The sequence below is a fragment of the Emericellopsis atlantica genome, assembly GCF_019669845.1.
Source record: "Emericellopsis atlantica unplaced genomic scaffold F5Z01scaffold_4, whole genome shotgun sequence".
NCBI classification, from domain to species: domain Eukaryota; kingdom Fungi; phylum Ascomycota; class Sordariomycetes; order Hypocreales; family Bionectriaceae; genus Emericellopsis; species Emericellopsis atlantica.
This window is the reverse complement of record NW_025764706.1, coordinates 687,339-708,666: the sequence shown is the minus strand read 5'-3', so window position 1 is coordinate 708,666 and position 21,328 is coordinate 687,339. Positions and strand designations below refer to the sequence as shown.

General features: G+C 56.1%; 9 protein-coding genes across 9 annotated transcripts; 6 read left to right on the top strand and 3 right to left on the bottom strand.

The window, feature by feature from the left end:
* Positions 1-1,133: 1,133 nt before the first annotated feature.
* F5Z01DRAFT_633528 (NUDIX hydrolase domain-like protein) lies at positions 1,134-1,692 on the top strand (the record flags this gene model as incomplete). Its single annotated transcript, XM_046261963.1, has 2 exons — positions 1,134-1,209; positions 1,274-1,692. The coding sequence occupies 2 exons, from the start codon at positions 1,134-1,136 to the stop codon at positions 1,690-1,692; spliced, it is 495 nt and encodes a 164-aa protein (XP_046121523.1).
* Positions 1,693-2,356: 664 nt separating this feature from the next.
* F5Z01DRAFT_671192 (uncharacterized protein) lies at positions 2,357-3,008 on the top strand (the record flags this gene model as incomplete). The annotated part of the gene is made up of 3 exons (XM_046264673.1): positions 2,357-2,501; positions 2,562-2,630; positions 2,692-3,008. 3 exons carry the CDS (start codon positions 2,357-2,359, stop codon positions 3,006-3,008), a joined length of 531 nt encoding a protein of 176 aa, XP_046121522.1.
* Positions 3,009-3,350: 342 nt separating this feature from the next.
* F5Z01DRAFT_671191 (uncharacterized protein) lies at positions 3,351-4,271 on the bottom strand (the record flags this gene model as incomplete). Its single annotated transcript, XM_046264672.1, has 2 exons — positions 3,351-3,940; positions 3,998-4,271. The coding sequence occupies 2 exons, from the start codon at positions 4,269-4,271 to the stop codon at positions 3,351-3,353; spliced, it is 864 nt and encodes a 287-aa protein (XP_046121521.1).
* A 554-nt stretch (positions 4,272-4,825) lies between these two features.
* On the top strand, positions 4,826-5,719 carry F5Z01DRAFT_671190 (small GTP-binding protein; the record flags this gene model as incomplete). Its single annotated transcript, XM_046264671.1, has 4 exons — positions 4,826-4,836; positions 5,005-5,128; positions 5,186-5,461; positions 5,522-5,719. 4 exons carry the CDS (start codon positions 4,826-4,828, stop codon positions 5,717-5,719), a joined length of 609 nt encoding a protein of 202 aa, XP_046121520.1.
* Positions 5,720-6,560: 841 nt separating this feature from the next.
* On the bottom strand, positions 6,561-9,458 carry F5Z01DRAFT_616414 (uncharacterized protein; the record flags this gene model as incomplete). The annotated part of the gene is made up of 1 exon (XM_046260910.1): positions 6,561-9,458. The coding sequence occupies one exon, from the start codon at positions 9,456-9,458 to the stop codon at positions 6,561-6,563; it is 2,898 nt and encodes a 965-aa protein (XP_046121519.1).
* Positions 9,459-10,720: 1,262 nt separating this feature from the next.
* On the top strand, positions 10,721-11,737 carry F5Z01DRAFT_646442 (uncharacterized protein). Its single transcript, XM_046262906.1, has one exon. The coding sequence runs from the start codon at positions 10,812-10,814 to the stop codon at positions 11,109-11,111; it is 300 nt and encodes a 99-aa protein (XP_046121518.1). The 5' UTR covers positions 10,721-10,811; the 3' UTR covers positions 11,112-11,737.
* Positions 11,738-13,101: 1,364 nt separating this feature from the next.
* Positions 13,102-14,379, bottom strand: F5Z01DRAFT_633524 (WD40-repeat-containing domain protein; the record flags this gene model as incomplete). Its single annotated transcript, XM_046261962.1, has 3 exons — positions 13,102-14,064; positions 14,116-14,284; positions 14,342-14,379. The coding sequence occupies 3 exons, from the start codon at positions 14,377-14,379 to the stop codon at positions 13,102-13,104; spliced, it is 1,170 nt and encodes a 389-aa protein (XP_046121517.1).
* A 545-nt stretch (positions 14,380-14,924) lies between these two features.
* On the top strand, positions 14,925-17,486 carry F5Z01DRAFT_679590 (WD40-repeat-containing domain protein; the record flags this gene model as incomplete). The annotated part of the gene is made up of 1 exon (XM_046265540.1): positions 14,925-17,486. One exon carries the CDS (start codon positions 14,925-14,927, stop codon positions 17,484-17,486), a length of 2,562 nt encoding a protein of 853 aa, XP_046121516.1.
* A 1,889-nt stretch (positions 17,487-19,375) lies between these two features.
* Positions 19,376-21,205, top strand: F5Z01DRAFT_671186 (flocculation suppression protein; the record flags this gene model as incomplete). Its single annotated transcript, XM_046264670.1, has 4 exons — positions 19,376-19,731; positions 19,786-19,853; positions 19,915-20,331; positions 20,385-21,205. 4 exons carry the CDS (start codon positions 19,376-19,378, stop codon positions 21,203-21,205), a joined length of 1,662 nt encoding a protein of 553 aa, XP_046121515.1.
* Positions 21,206-21,328: the final 123 nt, after the last annotated feature.

Here is a 21,328-nt window from a genome sequence, read left to right as displayed (position 1 = left end):
CCACGCATGTTGGCGTGGGCCAGGCCACAGTAGTGGCATCCATGCCGTGGTTATGTTGCTGGCTCCAGCAGGCTTTGTTCTACGTACTAATAAACGGGCTTCAGTCCCCTCCTGCCGATGAAGGCACAGGTCATCATCGTAGAGCCGGGCCAAAGGCCAGCCACCATTCTGCTTGTACCACTCCACCATTTTTTTTGTGAAATGCACTCCCGTCGGCAGGCTTATTTGCGCCTAGCTCTTGAACAACACCGCAAGCAGCGCGACCATTGCATCGGCGGACTGAAACCTAAAAACCAGGCCCTATAATTAATAGTAACAAGGCCAGAACGGAACGGAAAAGCAGGAGCGGGAACTTGGGAGAAAAAACCTCAGACACTGGCCTTTTTTATCTCCGGCTTGGTATCTCTTTCATTGCTCCCAGCTCTCCACTATAGTGCCAGCTAAAAGAGTAGCATTGTGTGTTCCCACTTCTCGCCCGGCACACAGCGAAAACGGCTGTCCGTCATCTCGGTTCGATCTGACTCAGGCAAAAAACCCTTGCGGGCTGTTCTAAACCAAAAAGGCCCCTCAACCTCGTCAAAAGCCCGGACAGCTGGAAGTGTGTGGAAGCAGCCAAAGGCAGCGGGAACTTTGGGTGTCAAGTACCTGCACCGACGCTGGGCGCCCCCCTCCCGAAAAGGTTCCAACAAACCCAAATCGCCCGCCAACTCCTCGCTGCGACGCTTTCCGGTCAACTTTCTCTCCTTATTTTTCTTCGCCTCCCCAGGCTGGCCTGCGCGCCTGGGCCATTCACCACACGCCCTGCAACAACCTCATTTATCTGAGGAGAGAGAAGCTTCTCTTATTATTAATTCTCTTCACTTCTCTCCTACTGCCCTTTCTTTTGCTCCAAACTATACCAGAACAACGACCTTACGATGGCGCTTTGACCAGCCTGCCGCATAACGCACCCCACGTGGATAGCACTTGGGGAAACTCGCTCGCAGCGACAGCTGGATTTCACAGCGTCTTGGACGACAAAATACTGTCAAAGACAGGCTCCCCGAGCTATTTTAGGAGAGACGCAGCTCAGGCCAGGCAACCCGTTGAATCGGGCTTCTATTCCGCATCACACGACCCTCTGATCTGTCAAAATGGGCGGGTCCGCATCTAACAGCAACGGCTCGAGCAGTCGGTCGATGCACTCTCGAGTTGGCAGGAATAATCAACGTGAGTCGTTCATGCGCATTGAGACTCGACGTGGTGTCATATGATCTGACCCGCCGCCTCTCAGGTTACAACTCAGGCGGCGAGCGACTTGTCGCCGGCGTGGTGCCTCTGACGGCCGATCAGAACTACGTTCTTCTCATCCAGTCGACCCGTCGCAAGGGCTGGGTCCTACCCAAGGGCGGCTGGGAATCTGACGAGACATGCGAGGAGGCAGCACAGCGCGAAGCGTGGGAGGAGGGCGGCATCAGCATACAGGTCGACTACACGCTGCCCAAGATCGAGGAGAAGCGAGCGGCCAAGCCCTCCAAGGAGCGAGCCATCTACCACTTCTACCAGGCCACCGTCCTGAAGGAGCACGCCGACTGGCCGGAGAAACATAAGCGTGAGCGGAAATGGTTCACGTACTCCCAAGCACGCGCGGCTCTCGAAGCGAGACCAGAATTGCAGGCGGCCCTCGACGCATCGACCATGAACCGACTATAGAAGATGTGAGAAAAAAAATGCATCTGCAAAGGCGTCCCGCAAGCGACGCCTAAACCAGCTAACATTGTGGTTGGAAGGTGGTATCACTTATTGCATATTGGTCCGGCGTTTGTGAGAATGGATCTGATTTTTACCCAACATAGAAAACGCCTGGGCTTGGCTACTATCGCGCAGAGGTGCGAGACACGCAAGATAAACTCTGCTTTCACATGTGTATCCTTGCATGCTGATGAGCTCGCCGTAGTGTGATGCCATCACGAAAATCCATAGCGTAGATGTTCAGGTGAATGTACGTATGACATAGTCGAACTTCAATTGAGATGCACAGTCATCATTGCAACCTGCTTTTTATCACGTCCGTCATCGTTTCGCCTCGTGAGTTTCTGTGATGTTCTCCGCGCGCAACGATTGCCCCTCCATTCGTGACTTTTTGCGCGCCTGCCCCGCCATCCCATCCAACACTGCGGCACCTGCTCTGACGTACTGACAAAGTCACGTGGTGCGGCTTTGCCATCTACAGGCCACCAATTCCGGCGGAGCGACGACGCATGACAAGGGCGGCAAACGCAACGCGCGAGCGACAACCATTACGAGCAGCGATGAATCTGTGATCACAGCCACAGCTCGCTCATACACACACACACACACACACACACACACGACAATGGAAAATCTTTCCATAGCCGACAATGCGCCCCCTCCGCAGGGTGGGCAACCGCCAATGGGGCCCGGAGGACCGGCGCAACCACCACCTCAACTTCCTCCACAAATGTTCACTACTGCTGCCCAACTGCTGGACTTGACAGACAGTACGACTGACGATCTTTCACGGGTGCATATGACTGGCTGACGCGGGGGGCTATGTACAGAGAAGCTGATGCTGTCGTTGCGAGATGGGCGGAAGTTGATTGGCATCTTGCGAAGTTGGGACCAGTTTGGTAAGCCTAACATGAGCGCCCGGCTTCCACCGTACGAGAGGGCTGATGAATGATCAAACAGCCAACTTGGCTCTGCAATCCACCACCGAACGAATCTTTGCGCCACAGCCAGATGCCCCGGCCGACCAACCGCGCGGCTATTTCGCCGACGTGCCCCACGGTCTCTTCCTCGTCCGAGGCGAGAATGTCCTGCTGCTGGGCGAGATCGACCTGGACAAGGACGACGACCCGCCGCCAGGCTACGAGAGGGGCGAGTTGGCCATGGTGAAGAAACTGGCGGAAGAGAGGAAGACCCTTGACAAGGCCAGGGAGAAGAGGCGATTAAAGAAGCTCACAAGCATAGGTTTCGAGGGGGAGAACCTGGGGGATATTGTATGAGGACCGGGATCAACGTTGCAAAGGGCTGGTGTGAGGCAGAATATTGTGAAATGCCTCTCACCTATGGATAGCCGGCTACGGCACCTCGAGGCGAGTGAGAATCTCGCTGGCCCCGCCTGACAGAAAGAATCAGGAATTTTTTTTTTTTTTTTGCACGATCCAGTTTCATTTGCTTGCATGCTTGCATGCTTGCATGATTGAGACTTGTCGTGTGTAGAGTTACAAGATTAAGTGGTATCATTAAGTACACGGGGCCCTCGCCCCTAGAAAATACACGGCTCTGCAACAAAAACTGCAGGCGGCCCAGGCACCCCAACGCCAGCATATCCGTACATGATCTTGTCATCGTCTATCAACTCTTTGGAACATCGGCACGGGGGCGGCCCCCGGATCTCGGATTCCCCCCAGCAGCCAGTCAGTCAACCCCACGAATCGGGCGCCCATACCCTTTTCTCTGTTGTTGCTGTCGCCTTGCGCCGTTTCAATTGTGTGGCTCAAGATACGCCCCTCTTGGTCAAAGTCGAAGATGAACAGGCCGGTGAATGCCTTGCTGGCATCCACGCCGCGTCCCATTCGCAATGACTTGGCAATACTGCTGCCGCCTACTTCGTCCTTGTCCGTTTTGGTTTTCTCGCACCATCGCACCACGAGCTGTTCGGCCATCGCGCCTTGTCGCCTTGGCAGAAACGTCAATGGTTCGGACGTCATCCGTTCCGCAAGGACTTCAATCTTCACGTTGCCTATTATGGGGACCCTATTCCAAGCGATCGGTGATGTCCACAGCGCAGCATTATAGGCGACGCGACCGGACACTGTGGGGAGATGAGGATGCGTCGAGGGGAAAAGGTGTAGTGATATATTAGGGGCGAGGATATCTTGGGGTAGCGGCGATTGTAAAAGTGTCGGCATGCGTTCTTGGAGAATCCGCAAGGCTAGCAATCATCAGCACCAGTCGCAACGCTTGGCTCAGGTGAGATTCAGAAACATACTCTTTCCGAGCTTCGCCTTGTTGGGGTCGGGAGGCTTGTCACCGCCCGTGCCTACCCATAGAATCCCGGTCGTGTCGAAGAAAGCTCTTGCGTCCCGTCGCTTCGGCGGTGGTATCGACTCGGTCACAATATCTGGTGGAGGAAGGGTGTCGGCAACGGGATGGTTTATAGGCTGAACCTGCGCTTTCGCAGGGCTGAAGATGGTCAGACCGCGACACAGCGACGGTGCAGAGCGGCCAGCGCCCTTCACAGCTATACGGAGCGGCGCAGCCATTGGGAGTTGCGGTTCCTCAGCTTCGTAAATCGAAGTGCATCAGCACAGGTGAGGCCGCGGGTCGCGGAAGGATGGGCGAGACGGTCATGAGATGGGCGAGACGGTCATGAGATGGGCGAAGGAACTCTGGCGTCACTGGCTGGGGTTCGTCGAATTTCGTGGTGGGGCCGGTTCCTGGACAGTGAAATCAAGTTTGGTCGGGCTGTTTCACGGGTAGGCTGATCCAATTCTGAGGCAGTGCTTCACGTGACCCGCCTGTCAGCTGCACCTTTGGGTGCTGGCGCTGTACCTAGGTAGCAGCCAAGGAAGGCACCTGGCCAGGCGCCCACCGCCTATCGATCAGCAGCCAGAGCAGCCTGACGTACTCCAGTCTTTAGTCGATTGTCCCGTCAATCGCCCATCCAACCTACCTTCACCATCCACCATCTCCACAGGCCATCCTCCAGTCTCCCTCCATCGTCGCATCCAACGCACCGCGCGCATCGTACCCGCTACAAGTGCACTCGCTTGAACGCCCGACGACTACACCAGCCGGCCCTAAAGCAACCGCCATCATGAATCCCGAGTGGTGCGTACCGATCCCCTATTGCGAAACGGACCCCTGATACCGAGTGAATGGTTCGTTTGCTGACTCTTGACCTGCCAGAGTTCTTCCCCAACGCCGACATTCCTTCCTCGATCCAACTCCCGCAACGACACGCGTCTGCTTGCAACATGTCTGACATTCGGCTAGATACGACTACCTCTTCAAGCTTCTCCTGATCGGTGACTCCGGTGTTGGAAAGTCTTGCTTGCTGTTGCGTTTCGCCGACGATACCTACACCGAGTCCTACATTTCCACAATCGGTGTCGACTTTGTTCGTTCCCCCGTTACCCCTCTATCTCTCTGCGCGTCCGCAGGCTGACATGCCCAGAAAATCCGCACCATCGAGCTCGACGGCAAGACTGTCAAGCTCCAGATCTGGGATACCGCCGGCCAGGAGCGCTTCAGGACCATCACCTCGTCCTACTACCGTGGCGCCCACGGCATCTGCGTCGTGTACGATGTGACCGACATGGACTCTTTCAACAACGTCAAGCAATGGCTCCAGGAGATTGACCGGTACGCCACAGAGGGTGTCAACAAGCTCTTGGTCGGCAACAAGAGCGATATGTCTGACAAGAAGGTGGTCGAGTACACAGTGGCAAAGGTAGGTTTATGTTCTCTGGATGCAGCGTGTTGTGTCCCATGCTGATGACTCCCCTCGTAGGAGTTCGCCGACAGCCTGAACATCCCCTTCCTCGAAACCTCAGCCAAGAACGCAAGCAACGTCGAGCAGGCTTTCTTGACCATGGCCCGCCAAATCAAGGAGCGCATGGGCACAACGACCGCAAACAACACCAAGCCCAGCGTGCAGGTCGGCCAGGGCCAGGGCGTCGGCAACTCGAACAACAGCTCTTGCTGCTAGATCAGCAGCCGGTGTGGTTTCAGCGTTGACAGATCTTGGGAACAGCTGTTTTTGATGGAGTCTGGTTGGTGCAAACGTTTGCGGACGATTCAAGGATTACAACACGCCGGGGAGCAGAGAGAGGTGGTGAGGGCGGTTCGGGCCTGGACGCGCATAGAATCGGAATTGCTGTCATTTGGATGTGAATGGCACAACTTGGCCACTCTCTTTTTTTTCACCTGGGAGGAACACGGTCCGCGGGATTTCCTTGTGAATGAGATTCACAAGGGCGATGCATCTTTGGCCACCGACAGGAAGCGAGACGAGCGGGCTTTCAACTTGCGCACGCGGTGCTCTTTGTCTACTTTGTCTTCCCCCTTCCCTTTCCACGCGGTATTATGGTAATCAAGAATTCGGGTCACTCCTATCAAGTCACGGCCGCAAGGTCATGTACAATCATTGCCAACGCGACATGCCTTGTTGAAACATTGCCTGACGTTCTCGCCATCAAGGCGTCAGTCACCTGGAGCGCATGAACATAGCTTCTTGAGCAAAAGTATTGATTAGTCTACGCTATGCCTGCATGGTACACCGTCCGCAACGCGCCGCATGAAAAGACAGACTGCATTTGCCGCAGTTGGGTATCGATTAGATCCGGTCCTTTGCAGTACCCAATGTACCTCCTACTTCCCCCTCCCTCCCGATTTTTTAAGACCGTCATCAACATTGTCGCTAAAATTAGTCCCACGGAGGACAGGAAAATGCAGTGAATAATGTACTACTATAAAGAAAACATGCCAGTGTTTGGCTGGGTTGTATCTCATCCGAGCAAAGCTCCGTTGTGATAAGGAGAGACGAGATTTCAAGCGAGGCCAAGGAACTTCAAGGCCTTGCGACTGTTTGGTTTCTGCATCTGCGAGCGCTTCTGGATGAAGATGGGCATGAGCCTTCGTTCCTCTTCGTCATAGTCGCTATCGCCGGCAGGATCATAGGTCATGATCGATTCCGCCCCATCGGTCATGGCGAGACCACGCTTCGACTTTGGGTTCTTGGTGCTCTTGCCTGTCCGAGACGTCTTGAATGTGCGCACAGTCTCGGCGATGGAGGCTGCTCGGGTCGACGGCGCGTTTGACGGTTTGGCAGACTTGTTGAATCCAGGTGTGATAGGACTGGTCGGCCCTGTCGACCTTGGAAAGGGGGAAAAGCTGCCCAAAAGTGGTGTCGGTTTTTGCTTCGCGGCGGAGGGCTTCTTTGGAGGCGCAGGGGGCTGCAGAGGCTCTTCTGGGGCATAATACTGTGATATGCTCATAAGAATCTTCCTGATTGTAGCAATGAAAGTGGCAATCTCGGTGTCACTTGCATTCGACGTGAGTAGAAAGTTGGCGTGTGACACAGCAATGTCGGTCTCCGATGTCGAGCCAACAGGCTTGCCCAAGGGACCTTGGGGTTTGACCTGGTTACTGATCGATGCACCCCGTAGATGCATGAATCGTGCCATGTCAGAGCTCTCTGAGTCGATGAGCTGGGCCACTTTCATGAGGTCCACTCCGACCAGCTTCTGTAAAGCTAGAATAGTCGAAAGATGTTCTGGCGGATACTCCAGCAGAAGGTACCTAACCTCTGCGTGCATCGCCAGGTACGTTTCGAGATGGGGGACAATGAGGGTGGCGAGTAGGTATGCGTTGTTGAAAGGGTTATCAGATGTTTGGTTCGCCAGGGGCTGGTTTGTGAAGGATTGCATGGCGTTGGCGAGGAGATACCTAAAATCCAGGCGGCCACTTCGGCTCATGCCACTCCGTTTCGTGCCGAGCTTATCCAACAGGCCGACGACGGCAGACGAGTATTCCTTCTTGACGCCCTTTTGGGACCCGATGGCCAGGATCTGGTCCATTCTTCGGTTGTCGGCTCTCGGACTGCTAGGCTCGGCCTCACGGAAGATGGGTTTCCAAAGGCCTTCCAGTTCCGGTAGAAGAGAGAAGCTGAATTGCTTGTAACCGTCGCTTTCAGGAGGAAAGTAGCTCTCCAGCACTGCGCGGAGTGCATTCTGTATCGCAACGGCGGTGTGTGACGTGCAGACCTTGAACTCATAGAAGCTACTGTCCCTCTCTGTCGACACTGATGGCGTAGGAGTCTTCCGGGGCGTGGGGGGCCGGTGCACCTTTACACCAATCTTTTTGGTCTTTGATGTCGGCCAAGTGTCCTGTATGTAGGCAAATGGGTCATATTCTCCCTGGTCTATCAATGGCGACTTGACAATGCTGGGCTCCTCAGTAGCTTTAGGCGTCTCATCTCCACCGCGTATGCTGTGTGACTCTGGCGTTGACGGGAGCTCATCGTTTATGGTAGCAGTGTCTGAGCCGGCAGTGCTACTTGCGAGGATGGGGTAGAGCCCATCACGGAAGGCTCTGATGACTGTATCCAGAAGGGCGTCCGGCGCATCGTCCTTCATATACAGAACAAGGTGCTCCGTCAAGGGGTGTACTGGAACAAACACCTCGACTGGTTCCTCAATAACCTCGGCATTGGTTCCTCTATCGACATAGGACAATCGCTTTATCCTGCGCTTTCTCTCCGGAGGCACAGGCGAGAGGCTCACCACACTCGCATGCCTGGTCCTGACAGAGATTGTCCGGGAAGTATCGGCAAATCTCGACCGCAACGACGGCAAGGGTTGCTGTTCCGTGGCAGTGCTGCGGGAAAGTGGACGTAGCGCGGAGGTCGAGTCCTCATTGCTGGTTGGTGGCGATGAGCAAAGTCCATCGAGGGAGCGTACCCTTGTGACGGGGGCAATCGTGTGTCTCACATCGACAACCGAGGCCTCACCGAAAGTGACCTCGCCAGGTGACCTGATATCAAAGACTTCGGAGCGCGACGTTGGCAGGGCGTCCAAGAGCGGTGAGTGAAGAAAGGTTGGGCCGTAGCTCTCACCGACGCAGCTTGGCGACAGCTTGGGGTCGAGAACAGGCGAGTCTATTGGCTGGTCAAAGGCCCCTTGCTCGAAATGAGTGACTGAAAACCTCGGGGGGCCGACTTTGGGATAGTCATCCTCCACGGCTTCGTCGGCGACGGAGGTGTCGCTATTGGCTCTCTTGCGAGCACCGAACACATAGAAGGGTGCAGCGTCTCCAAAATTGTCGGAGTAGCCGTACATGGGCAGGCTGTGACTTCGCAGACGACTCGTCAGGGTCAGGTCCAGCTCCGTAGAGGGTTGAAGGTTGGCTGTCTCGCGATCCAAGGCCTCGGCTGCTCGCATCGCCCTTGTTATGGGATCTTCACTCAGAGCCTCCAGTGTCTCGTCCTCCGGAATAGTAGTGTCCATCGTAAACGGCGATGAGCGTGACCCGCTGTCCGCCTGTCCGTTAACCCATATGCGTGCCTGTCTCTGCAAGCTACCCAAGCCTTCCTTGACCAAGTGGTGAAACATGGACTCGGCTTCGACATGGTCGCCCTGGGTCTCGTATCGCATGATCTGGCGTATGCACAAGGCTTGGGCGCTAGGAGTTCCGCCATTCATGAAAACGAGTCGTTTGCTGGACGCAGTCGATCCCTCCAGGAAGGTCTGCGCCACATTATAGCGGGCGTTGGCGGCATGGTGAACTTTGCGAATGTATTCGGGGGCCGTAAAGGCATCGCCATCGGTTGACGTTGGCAGATAACACTGGACACTGGGTAATATGAGGATGTGAGGTGAGGTGGGTAAGAGTCGCAGCTGTGTTGATACGGTCTCGGGATGTCCTTCGAACGCGACGATACTGCCCATGGACTTGGGCATGCTGGAGGAAGCCATGATTCTAGAGAGTGAGTTGTGCTGTCCAACGAGGTGCGAAGGCAAATGCGCCACTCATGGCAGGACTGCCAGGGTGTTGCTGAAGTGATGATGAGAAGTGTTCATGAAGAAGAACCAAGGGCAAGGGTTCCGAAGCATGTAGAGAGTGGGGAGACAAGATCTGAGAGGCCTGGAAGAGAAAAGCGAGGAAAGTGTTCTTGCTATAGCAGCTCTGAGGGGGATCATTCGCGGGTGCTTGAGCGCCTTACGTGAGTGACGCTCAGGGACTGGACTAGCACGCCGCCGGTAAGTGCCATGCCTGCCCTGCTTGTGTGGGTCCAGGATATGTCGATAGCTGCTGTTAATCGGGTCAGAGCGACTGGAACAGCGCGGATGTTTCGACGGGGCGCCTGCCTGCTACTGATCAGTGTGGGATGAGGTCCACAGAACGGACGGGGCAGGCGCGACTGGATGTTCGAAGGGCCCAAGCCAAATTGTTTCATTCATGTTGGTCGCCGAGGTGCATGGATTGACCGAATGAAGGAAGAATGAATGTGATGTGATTGTTGGCTGGCTGGCCCTTGGGCCTTCACTTTGCCTCTACTAACCTGCAGGTACCCTCAGGCCGCTCGGACACCTTGGCCAACCCCAGCATCCATCCTTCTCAGCCCCTGCTCTCCAATTTGCGCGCCCATTCATTCATTGCTGAATCCAGTCAATCCACGCGGCGCTTGCGCGATCGACGGGTGCAACCCCCCAACTCCAAGCCGGGCCAGAGCTGGCAGCCTGCAGGCATGTCCGTGCCCGGAGCTCTGGACACCCGAATGAGTGGCTCACGCAACCAACGGACAGGGGTCGTGGCGAGGGTCAGACAAACATGCTCACTTGTTGGCTTCTTCCGTCGCGTTCGTACAGTGCTCAGAGCTTGGTCGCTTTCCGAGCGCAATCGTCAGTCAGCCTGCCCACGCGTCCCATGCGAGAAATCGATGGCACCCGGCGGCTCTGCGGTGTGCACAAAGGAATTGGAAACGTTCCTACGTAGTTGTATGTCAGAGTCCACCTCGAAATACCCTGATCGTGGTCCAATACCCGCCGGCAGTCCTTAGCCTCGAGCGGCCTGCAAGGCCTACGCCAGATCCAGGCTAGCCTCCTTCTTCCGTCTGCCAGCCTCCAGCCAGCGAGATCAACAAGACGCAATGTAAAAAGGGGGGCCAGTCCGTGCACAGAGCACGAACTTGGCCTGCGCGTGCGTTCCTGTTCACACTTCACAGACTTCATTGTTTCTGTTTGGCGCTTATGCAGCACGTTGTAATGGGTTAAGATGTCCGGAGTGGGTTGTGTGACCCGATGCGAATCGCGGCCTCGATGGCCATGCAAATCGCTCTTTGCTCTCGGAAACAAGCATTGACATGCACCAGGTTGGACCCATCGACCATCCATCGCAGCCCTTGGCCCCTTGCTTCGAATTCATGGCTCAGAGGCACCGGAGTACGTAACTTGGCACAATCATCAATGCACACATCGTGCTCCACACGTTATCGCATGGCCAGTGGGTTGTTCTTCAACCATGTCTCACACCGCATGGTGTCTCACGGGTCGCGGCCACGAAAGCTGTTTCGTCTTTGTCGAGGACCGTGCATCGCATAATATCGATAGCAGTGCGACGAGCACAGACAGAAGCTGTGATCGGTCCGGCGTCGTGTTGCAAATGAGCAGCCTGCCGGCTCCACGCCTGGCTATTTGCCGTGGGGCGGGACGGCTGGGGTCACGTTAGCGTATCGGTGATCGACATGACGATTTCCTCAAGATTACAAGACCGGGAAGCTGCCCGTCAAGGTCTCCAAACTCATCACCGCACTCGGTCCGCAGCATCTTCAGCCGTAGATTGCCTGGGCTGCGCACATGCAAGCTACGTGCACAGCCTTTGGAGGCCGTGACGCACGCGATGCTGTTCACTTGGCGTACTCACCGCGAGGATAGCAGCTGGCTACAATCGAGAAAACGGCATGATCCGTAGATCCCAGCGCCATATACAAGTAAAGGGGGAGCCTGGGAAGTCCATGCCGCCGGCTCTCCGCAGCCTCCTAGGAAGCAAAAGTGCTTTAGACTTCCAAGGGACCCTGGGCTTTCACCATTGCGGAGACCCCATTCAGTAATTAATGATATCCTCTAGGCTCTAATTAGCACTTGTATAGGTACCCTGGTAAGTACTAATCTCTCATCTACGTACTCCGTAGTAATACAAGTATTGCGAGCATGTAATTAAGATGGGGCAAGCTTCGATTTTGCAGCGATCTCGGCACGAACAGTAACATCTACGTACTAGTACACTCTCCAGTCTCCATGATTTCCTTAATACCTGTCATATAGGGTGATCACTCACAGCATGTGTGACCAGTCGTCTCATTCTCAGATCTAAGTTCTAACTCGGTGGATCTACCTTACGTTCTGTATGCGTGGCACCTCGCGATCGACTGATAGTACATACATATATCCGGGATGGCGGCGTTGTTTGGCTCGACGGTTGGGTCTGGGGCGTACGTAGTAGCAAACCACCTACTCCTCATTCATCCAGGTTCCAACAAACAGGATAAGTTCAACGCTAGAAGTTTAGCGTTTTCGGTACTGTATCAAGAACTGGGAAGACTTGTTTCGCTGCAGATCGACAGTCAACCTTGGCTCCTGGGCCACTCCCCGCGTGTTGCCCAGCCCTCAGATCGAGAAGTATATCAATAGCAACGTTATCCCAGATGTGTACACGCATATTCCTGGGGGTGGACTGTTGCGAGGGATCAAGCATGAATGTACATGGACAACCCCTTCTCGGTTGTGTGAATTACATGTACTGGGGAGTTTGCCACTTTCTCGCAGAGCACTCTGGATATCTAATTGACCTGCCGCCCCATGCAGGCGTCGAGCACATTGATGAGACCAGTGAGGAATATGTGGAAGAGGAAGGGGGCGGCAAATACTAGGCAAAGATGGTAAAGTGACTGATCCACATGTGCGCAGATTTTGGTCAGCACGGCAGCTACCAGCCGCCACTGGAAGATGCCGCGAATCAAGAAGGCAGCCAAATCAAGGCAACTGTGGATTCCATGGCCAAAAGAGCACAACATATGGACTGTGGCAGTACCAGGGGCTCATGTTCCTTTGGTAGTTCATGTTGATCCGCATGTGGCTGTCTGGTCCAACCGGGTAAGTCGTGATAGGTATCCCGTTAGCGTAAAGGGGCTTCCTCTGGATGGTCAAAGGTGTATTCGCCCATTGCTTGATGCAGGGCTTGTTCGTATTCTTTTGCTTTCGCTGGAAACTCATTGGGTTGTAATTCGATGTTGAACCGGAAGAGACCTTTGGGTTCTCATCAATAGTTGTCACCTTGCTCAAGCAGGGCTGTTCAAGCCTCGGATGTCGACAAAGACACGCGTCTGAAGAGGGATCTCTTCGTCCATTAGACATGTGACAACCAATGCAGACAAGTATTTCTCTCCACGTTGAGAGAACGCTCGCTGGCGTAGATCACTTGACAAGTTGTCGGAGACTCGAAACAACGGGCACTGTACACAATCGTTGTCCCACAGGAGGCTTCGAGACATGCCTCCGATGTGTTTTGATGTCAAGTCACTTAATTCACGGCCTAATCATCCATGAGCTCGGCTAGCTCGGCCTCCTCTTCAGCCGTGAGCATGCCATCACCCGCCTTGTCCTCCTCCTGTGGCTTGGCAGCTGCGGCAGTCCTCATCTTTTCCACCGTCTCGTCCAGATCCTTTCTCGCAAGCGGCCACGTCCGAATGGTGCCGTCGATGCTCACGCTGGCGATTTTGGGCGACGTGTCGTCCCTGAGCAGGACCAGGTCTGTCACCTCCTCGAAGTGACCCTCGAGGGTGCAGTATAATTTACCCGACGACCTATCCCATATCTTGACGTCCTCGTTCCGCCCGGCCGTGATGGCCCATTCTTCAGTCACGACCACGGCACGAACGTAGTCTCCGTGGTCAAAGGAGTCGTCGGCGACAAAGCCCCGCGACCGAGCCAGACATTTGGCCGTGCCGTCGGCACTCGCGGTCCAGAGGTTGGCTTCCTCGTCGGTCGCATCGTAAACAAGTCGGTACACGCTCGTCTCGTGCTCCTCGATGGTAAGTCGCTCGGCATCGGGACGGTCAACAAAGGTCTCTGGCAGCTGTTCCGCGGACGAGAGTGTGATTTTCCAACGTCGAATGTGAGGGTCACTGCTGGCACTGGCGAAGACGATCTCTTCATCGGTGCTGAGGATGGGGTCAACAGCTATGTGTTGCACGGCTAGCATGGTCGTCGTCGCATCTTGAAGGGTGTGGATCCGCTTGCCCGACTCGATATCCCACACCAAGATCTTCTTGTCAGCTCCGCCGCTGATGAGGACGTCTTTGCCGGCCAGCTTGACGCAGACCAATGCCTTGACAAAATCGCTGTGGCCGCTCAGCTTGCGCCCTGGCGCAGCAGTCCCAATGTCCCACGTCCAGATATCCTTGTCCCACGAGCCGGCAAAGACGGTTTTGGAGTTGAGAGCAAGACAGGTGACGGGGGCTTTGGGGCCACGATATGTAGTTTTGGGCTCGGAAGACTGATCACCATGTTAGCAACAGCGCTACCAGTAAGAGTACACATCACGTACCCCGAGCGCTACGCGCCGCACGTAGCCCGCTGACTCTGCGATGAACAGCCTATCTGAGGGAGCCGCCGGGTCTAGGACAGCCGCGAGAATCTTGCTCTTAAAAGTCACCGGATCGCCATTCTTGTTCGAGGACTTTGCCTCCTTCCGCGCCTGCTGTGCTTGCGCTATGCTATCTGACGGTCAGCCACGGTAGGTCTCAGGGGGGTTGTGTTTTTGGAGGGGGTACTCTGAATGGAAGAAATTGTCACGATCGGCAGACTGCATGTTGTCTCGCTTGGTTTGACGTGAGAGCAGTGAGCGGCAGAATTTGGGACTTAAAAATAAGAATTCAAGGATTTTTTTCTGGTATGCTTGTGTGAGCATGGAGGTGATCAATCTGAGTGTTGAGCTGGTCGAAGCCCGCGAGTTATTTGTGGCAACCCCACCAGGCATTATCAATCAATCGACTGGGATGCGCGAGACTTCCTTCACCGCATGGAATACCCCAGCACAAGCAGGCTCGTCATGAAAAATCCCGATGAGCTTTTCGAAAGGCCAGCAAGACTGGCTGAACTCATATTCATGTACTCTGGAGCCACGTAGCTGGTGGATGAACAGTCACCATAGTCTACAGGGTACCCAGAACGCCATGACGCGAAAATTGGCGGGGCACTGAACGACAGCTGGATGGACCCCCTGTTTAATTAATGGCGACGCGAGTCTCATCCGTCCCACGCGTCGACACGCGACGGTCACGTATTTCATCCGCACAACGTCAACATCGCCCAGCTCGCAACGGACCAAGCTCTGCGTGGGCGAGAGGACACATCATGGACCCGACAGCAGCACTTCGAATCCAGCCACGGGCTGGCCACACCAGTGGCACAACGCGCTGCGCGTACACCGCCGATGGCAGCCGCCTGGTCACCGCCGGCTCCAACAACCTGATCCGCATGTACAAGACCGGATCCGATGGCGAGCCGACCAACATTGATGACTGTCAGGAGAACAATATCGCCCTGGCCGCAGCAAGCAGCACCTTTGTCGTGGCGGCCGAGGATGGGACCGTGAGCTTGTACAACATTGCCGATGCCAGCTTCGACAAGTTTGTCACGCGCTCGACACTTCCGGTCAGGGACGTAGCCATGTCACCCGATGGGAAATACGTCGCTGTGGCGGGCGACGAGCTCAGCGTTAAGGTGGTGGATACAGAGGACATCACCCAGGTGCGATACCTGAGGGAGCATGCTCGCGCAACGAGAGGCGTCAGCTTTGACCCCGCGGGGCGTCTCCTCACACTGTCCGGGACAGATGGTATTATCTATGTCTACTCGCTGACATCAGAGTCTCCCGAGCTCATTCGAAAGGTGGATGGGGTCATTGCTGCCATTGACGGCGACTCGGACGTTTCGACCAAAGCAGTCTGGCACCCCGACGGACGAGCGTTCGCTGCCGTCACGGCGACCAAGGATATCCAGGTGGTGTCGAAGAATGACTGGGAGAAGCAGAGGGTGTTTGCGAATGGCCACTTGTCCGATATCACAGCTTTGGCATGGTCACCCAATGGCGCACTGCTGGCATCGGCGAGCAAGGACGGCAAGCTGCTCGTTTGGGAGACCAAGACACAGAGCGTCGTGGCACGGTACGACTATTCCAACGTCGTTGATCTGGCGTGGCACCCCACCAGGAACATTGCCTCCTTCACAACCACGGACGGCGAGGTCTACATCCATACAGACTTTGTGAACGACCAGTTTGCGTCTTTGCTCAGGCTCCCGAAACAACCTGCCCCCTTCATTCACGACCCCCTCGCAGAGACCTCGGCCAACAGAAGGCCTGCACCGGTCAATGGGAAGAGGCAAGAAATCCCCTCGAGACCAAGACGCGAGTCCCTCGGAAGCCTCGATTCCTTTCTGGGCGGCGCAGACGGAGAAGATGATGACTTTGTGGTCGACGATGACGGCGCCGGCTACACCACCGCAGGCTTGAAAAGGGGTCACGAGGGTGATGAGAATGGCGAGCATACACGCAAGCGCCAGCACATTGAACCCATATACCACGAAGCGTTCCAACCAGGATCAACGCCCTGGCGAGGCAATCGAAAGTACCTCTGCCTGAACCTAATTGGCTTCGTGTGGACCATAGACCAAGACTCGCACCACACCGTCACAGTCGAGTTTTACGACCATGATTTCCAGCGCGACTTCCATTTCACCGACACCTTCCTCTACGACAAGGCCTGTCTCAACGAGCACGGCACACTCTTCTCATGTCCACCAAAGGGCGATAAGCCAGCCACCATCTTTTACCGCCCCCATGAAACATGGACGCAACGCTCGGACTGGAGGACGGAGTTGCCCGCGGGAGAAGCCATCACCGCCATGTCACTGAGCGAATCGTTCATCACAGTCACGACCAATGCAAACTACGTTCGCGTATTCACGCTCTTCGGAATGCCTTATCGCGTCTACCGTCCAAAGAGCTCACCCATGGTGACCTGCGCGAGCTACAGGGACTATGTCCTCACGATGGGCAACGGGCCTGTTGGGGCTGATGGCAGCGCGAGGTTGCTATACACCATTGAGAACGTCAAACGAGACGAGATCTGCCAGAACGAAGACACGGTAGCGCTGCCCGAGGGCGCAACGGTGAAGAGTGTCTTCTTCTCCGACAGTGGGGACCCTTGCATATACGACTCGACAGGCACGCTGCTCACGCTGCTGCATTGGCGGAAACCCTCGCGCGCCTGCTGGGTGCCTCTGCTCGACACGAAGCTCCTGTCCCGCCTGGCGTCGGGTCGAAAGAGCGAGAACTACTACCCCGTGGCGGTGGCTGACGACAAGTTCCACTGCATCATTCTCAAGGGCGGCGACCAGTACCCCTACTTCCCACGACCACTGCTGTCCGAGTTTGACTTTTCGATCCCCATCGCATCGGCACCAAAGCCAAAGGAGAAGAAACGGCGCAATCCGGACGACGAGGATGCTGAGATGGAGGATTCCCCATCCGACGAGGACGACGACGGAGACGATAGCGCCGCGGCGGAATTGCGGAAGCTTGAGCAGGCGTATATGCTCAAGGGCGTCCAGGCCGCCCAACTACGTGATCTCATCGACGGCACGTCGAGTACCCACACGCAGCGCTCTGCACTCTCGCGACTGGAGCTCGAGATTGACAAGACCCTCCTGCAGCTCCTGGCAGGCGAGTGTCGCGAGGGCGAAGAGCGCGGGATGCGCGCCCTGGAGATGGTGCAGTTGATGCGCGACCGCACTGGACGAATGTTTGAGGCCGCAGGCAAGGTCGCCGACCGGTATGGACGCACCATCCTCGGGGACAAGATTCGCGAGGTGGCAGAGAGGAAGGCCGAGGGCCGCGATGAGGATGATTTCTAGGCTACGGTAGGATATCATATGTGTCAGTCAGCTGGAGTCATGTGTATAAATGCTGGAATGCTGGGAAGTATTAACGAATTGATGACCGCATGGCTGGCCGTGCACGGGTGAGAGTCTAGACCTGCCTGGCTATCCTTCAGTCAGTTGAGGCTTGTGACAGTCACATGTTCATTGTCGCCGTGGATTTTGACTTTCCAACGGTTCGTTCATGGTGAGGAACAATTCCAGATTCACGTCCATGTTCTCGATTCATGTGCCTACCTGGTACCTACCAGTCTCCCTGCCTGCCTGTTTATTACCCCTATTGTCGAGGTCGGGGAATCCTTGCCTTGTGAGACACGTCGGCAGTTGGACATACTGTCTCACGTTCAGGCCCACGGTTGATAAAATGTCGGCCGGCCAACTGCGATGGAGGACGGACTGGAGGCCGTCGTGCGCTGCAGCACCAGCACCGTGAGTGCTACCTAACAGAGGAACCCCCACTCTTGTTGGGATGTGAGTGAAGCTGTGCTGCCAAGTGCGATGTCGGCGTGCGCATCGTGCCTGATGAGGGCACCATGATGGGGACTGACTGGGCTGTATTATCTCGGACTGGACGGGAGCGCGGGGCGAAAGGGAATTCACATGACAGGCTCTAGTAGAGTACTAGACCGCGAGTCTGATGCTGGTTATTAGTGAATTAGGTAACTTAGTTGAGGTTTGGGCGGCCTGGCGTGGTGCGCTGAAGAATGATGGATGGGACTGCAGTCGGATAAGCTAGTCTACTACGGATAGTTTGTATAGAAAGGAACGACCAACGGCTGGAGGCTGCCCCTTCCCTGCCTTGTTGGGTCAACAGGAGAACCCCCATATGCTCCATGTCTCTCAATCTGCACCTCACATTCTGTTAGATCACACCACTAGGCAGTCAAGCAGCCCGAGCCCGAACCCTTTTGCACCTGAATCACTTGCTTCAGCGGACGGGGACGCCTCATCGCCGTCCACATTCCATCTTCCACGACCCACTCATCGCTGTCCAGTGACTCCAGTCCACCCGTGAGGGGTGATGGCCAGGCGAGCTGCCCCGACGTTCTAGAAGCCGACAGCTTCACCTTGCGCTGCATGTGGCAGACCCTCAAAACGCTGGAAGCTTAGCACCATCCATCTTGTTGCGTGTGCGTCTGCATTACAGCGACGACGGCGAATTGGCCCAGTTGACGATTCCTCTCTTCCCATCCTCGAGGGGGACATAACTACAGTAATTAGAGCTTCGACGCACCTGTGCGCTCGATACATAGCAGAGCACTAACTGACCCCTGCAGCACCGCGCACCACCTGCGTCCCTCGTCCGCGACAGACAGACATCTCGCGTCGCGTGAAGCTTCTCTGCTTAATTCGTCCGCCGCAGTACAATTATTACTGCGTCCGTGTCAAGCCTGGCCTGACTTTGGCAATGAGGCAGGTAAGTACGTACAATTACAACACAACAAAGTCACCCCAGACAGGCGGCCAGTTGCCCTACTTGACCCCCCGGCCCAGGAATAGAGTTCCGCGGCCTCAAACTTCGGAGGGCCTGCGTCTACCCGCTACATCCCTCCGGCTTCCACAAGCGCCGCCGTCTTCGACTTCTAGACCCAAAGACTCTCGGCCATTCTGCTGTGGAAATGCCAGCGCTGACCATCCTTGGCCTCGAGCAGGGCGCATCTCTACGACGACAAAAGGGGACCCCGGCGTAGCCCCCGAAACCGACGAAACCTTGCATCGCGAACAAGCAACATCTCGATCCCCTTCCATGCGCGCCACAGTCATCTCGCGAGGCTGACCGCAGGAACGACTGATAACCCATAATCGAAAGCTCTGTACAGCTTCCACGGCCGTTCGCCAGTTCCGTTGCCTCCGCAAGCGCCGCTATGGCTTCCACAGCCGTTGCCGGCGAGCCCATGGACATTGCTTCGCCCACGTCTAGCTCTCGTCGACCAGACGCGCGCTCTGCAATTGATAAGTCCAAGGCGGAAGCAACCAGTCAAGGCGCAGACAGCGAAGAGCACGAGAACGAACGCGCCGGAAAGAACACGAACATTGGCAACATGGCAGCACCACCTCCCGCCGCGGCGGCTCTGCACCAGCCAAAGATTGTGCAGACGGCGTTTATTCACAAACTGTACAACATGCTGGAGGACCAAAATATCCAGCATCTGATATCGTGGTCGTCCAGTGCCGACAGCTTCGTCATGGCCCCGACGCCGGACTTTTCGAAAGTCTTATCGTGAGTATTCCGCGATGGGTGGATGGCTATGGGGCGTCAGACTCACCAATCCAGACAATATTTCAAGCATACAAACATCTCATCGTTTGTGCGGCAGCTCAACATGTATGGATTCCACAAAGGTACGACCAATCTGCGAGGCACGAAGCGACTGAACTGAACGGCCGACTGACGCAACTGCAGAGCGCGACGTTTTTCACACCAGCAGCCCCGAGTCGACCCTCTGGGAGTTTAAGCACGGCGGTGGCAACTTCAAGCGCGGCGACCTGGTGGGACTGCGGGAGATAAAAAGACGCGCCAGTCGACACGCGCTCGTGCACCGAGAGAACAACTACACAAAGCCAGCAGTATCACAGCCAGGCACACCGGCCGAACCACTGCACCTGGCGCCCGAGAACACGGACATGCGCTTGGCGAACTTGGAGTACTCGCTGAATGACTTGAGCGCGCGGTTACAGCGGAGCGACGAGGCGGCGCATTACATGCACGTCAAGTACCAGTTGGCTTCTGATACGATCGGACGGCTGCTGCATTTCAACCAGGAGCTGGCGAGGAGTGTCATGTCCCTGGTACCTCCGGAGAGCCAGGTCCATCGAGACGGTGGGTCCATATTTGACGAGGAACGGTCAAGGCTGGATGCTAATATTGAACAGTTTCTACTCTACAGCACGAGATGCAGCGCCAGGTCGACGTGCTGCGTGGCATGGATGATGGGGCCGACCCCGGATATGTAGGGAGGCAGCCGTACTATGGGGGGATGGAAAACCAACCCGTCTCGCCCAGACAGCCACAGCCAGACGAGGCGCGCCGGGGCAACCTGACGGTCCCTCAACGACAACTGTTCCACCAGCCCGCCGTGCCTTCGCGGCTCGGCGCCAATGCGAGGCGCCCCTACGGATCGATAGGCGGCGGGACAACAACGCAGTCCTCGCCATCGCGGCAGCCGAACCCGGCTGCGCCGCCGGCACCGCACCCGTTGTCGAATGTCGAGCAGGCGCCTCCCGGGGGCCTGGGTAGGAGGCACACGTCTGCGGACATTCGAGCGCACGGCTGGCTGCCTGGCATGGAGCCGCAATATCAAGGGGGAGCACCACCAGCATATCCGCAGTCCCCCAATCGCGTTCCGAACGAGGATCAGCGGATACGAGAATCCTTTTCCACGTACTCGCTACAACAAGCCGCCTCCCAACAGCAGCAACAACAGCCACAGCCACAGCCGGGATCCAGTTCCAGGCCTTGCACACCACCCTTTGCTAGCAACGGCCACAACGGGGCGGATACCTTTGGAAACTGGTCGTGGGGCTCCGCGGCAAGCCGGGGGCTTAAGGACTCGTCTGCGCCGCCGACACGACGGGGGAGCATGGCACATATTTTGAACCCAAGCGACACCGCCGAGCGGTCGGATGAAGATGAAGGCGACGAGGATCCGAAGGGAGGAGAGGAGGACGCGCGCAAGCGCAAGCGGGTGCAGTAACCAGCAGGAACTGAAGGTGAGAGGGCGGGGCGGGGCGGGCGGCCCTTTGTAGATATGAACGGGCAGGAGTTTGGGCGTTGGCGTGGGCCTGAGGGGAGAGAAACTTGGTAGCATACTGGATAT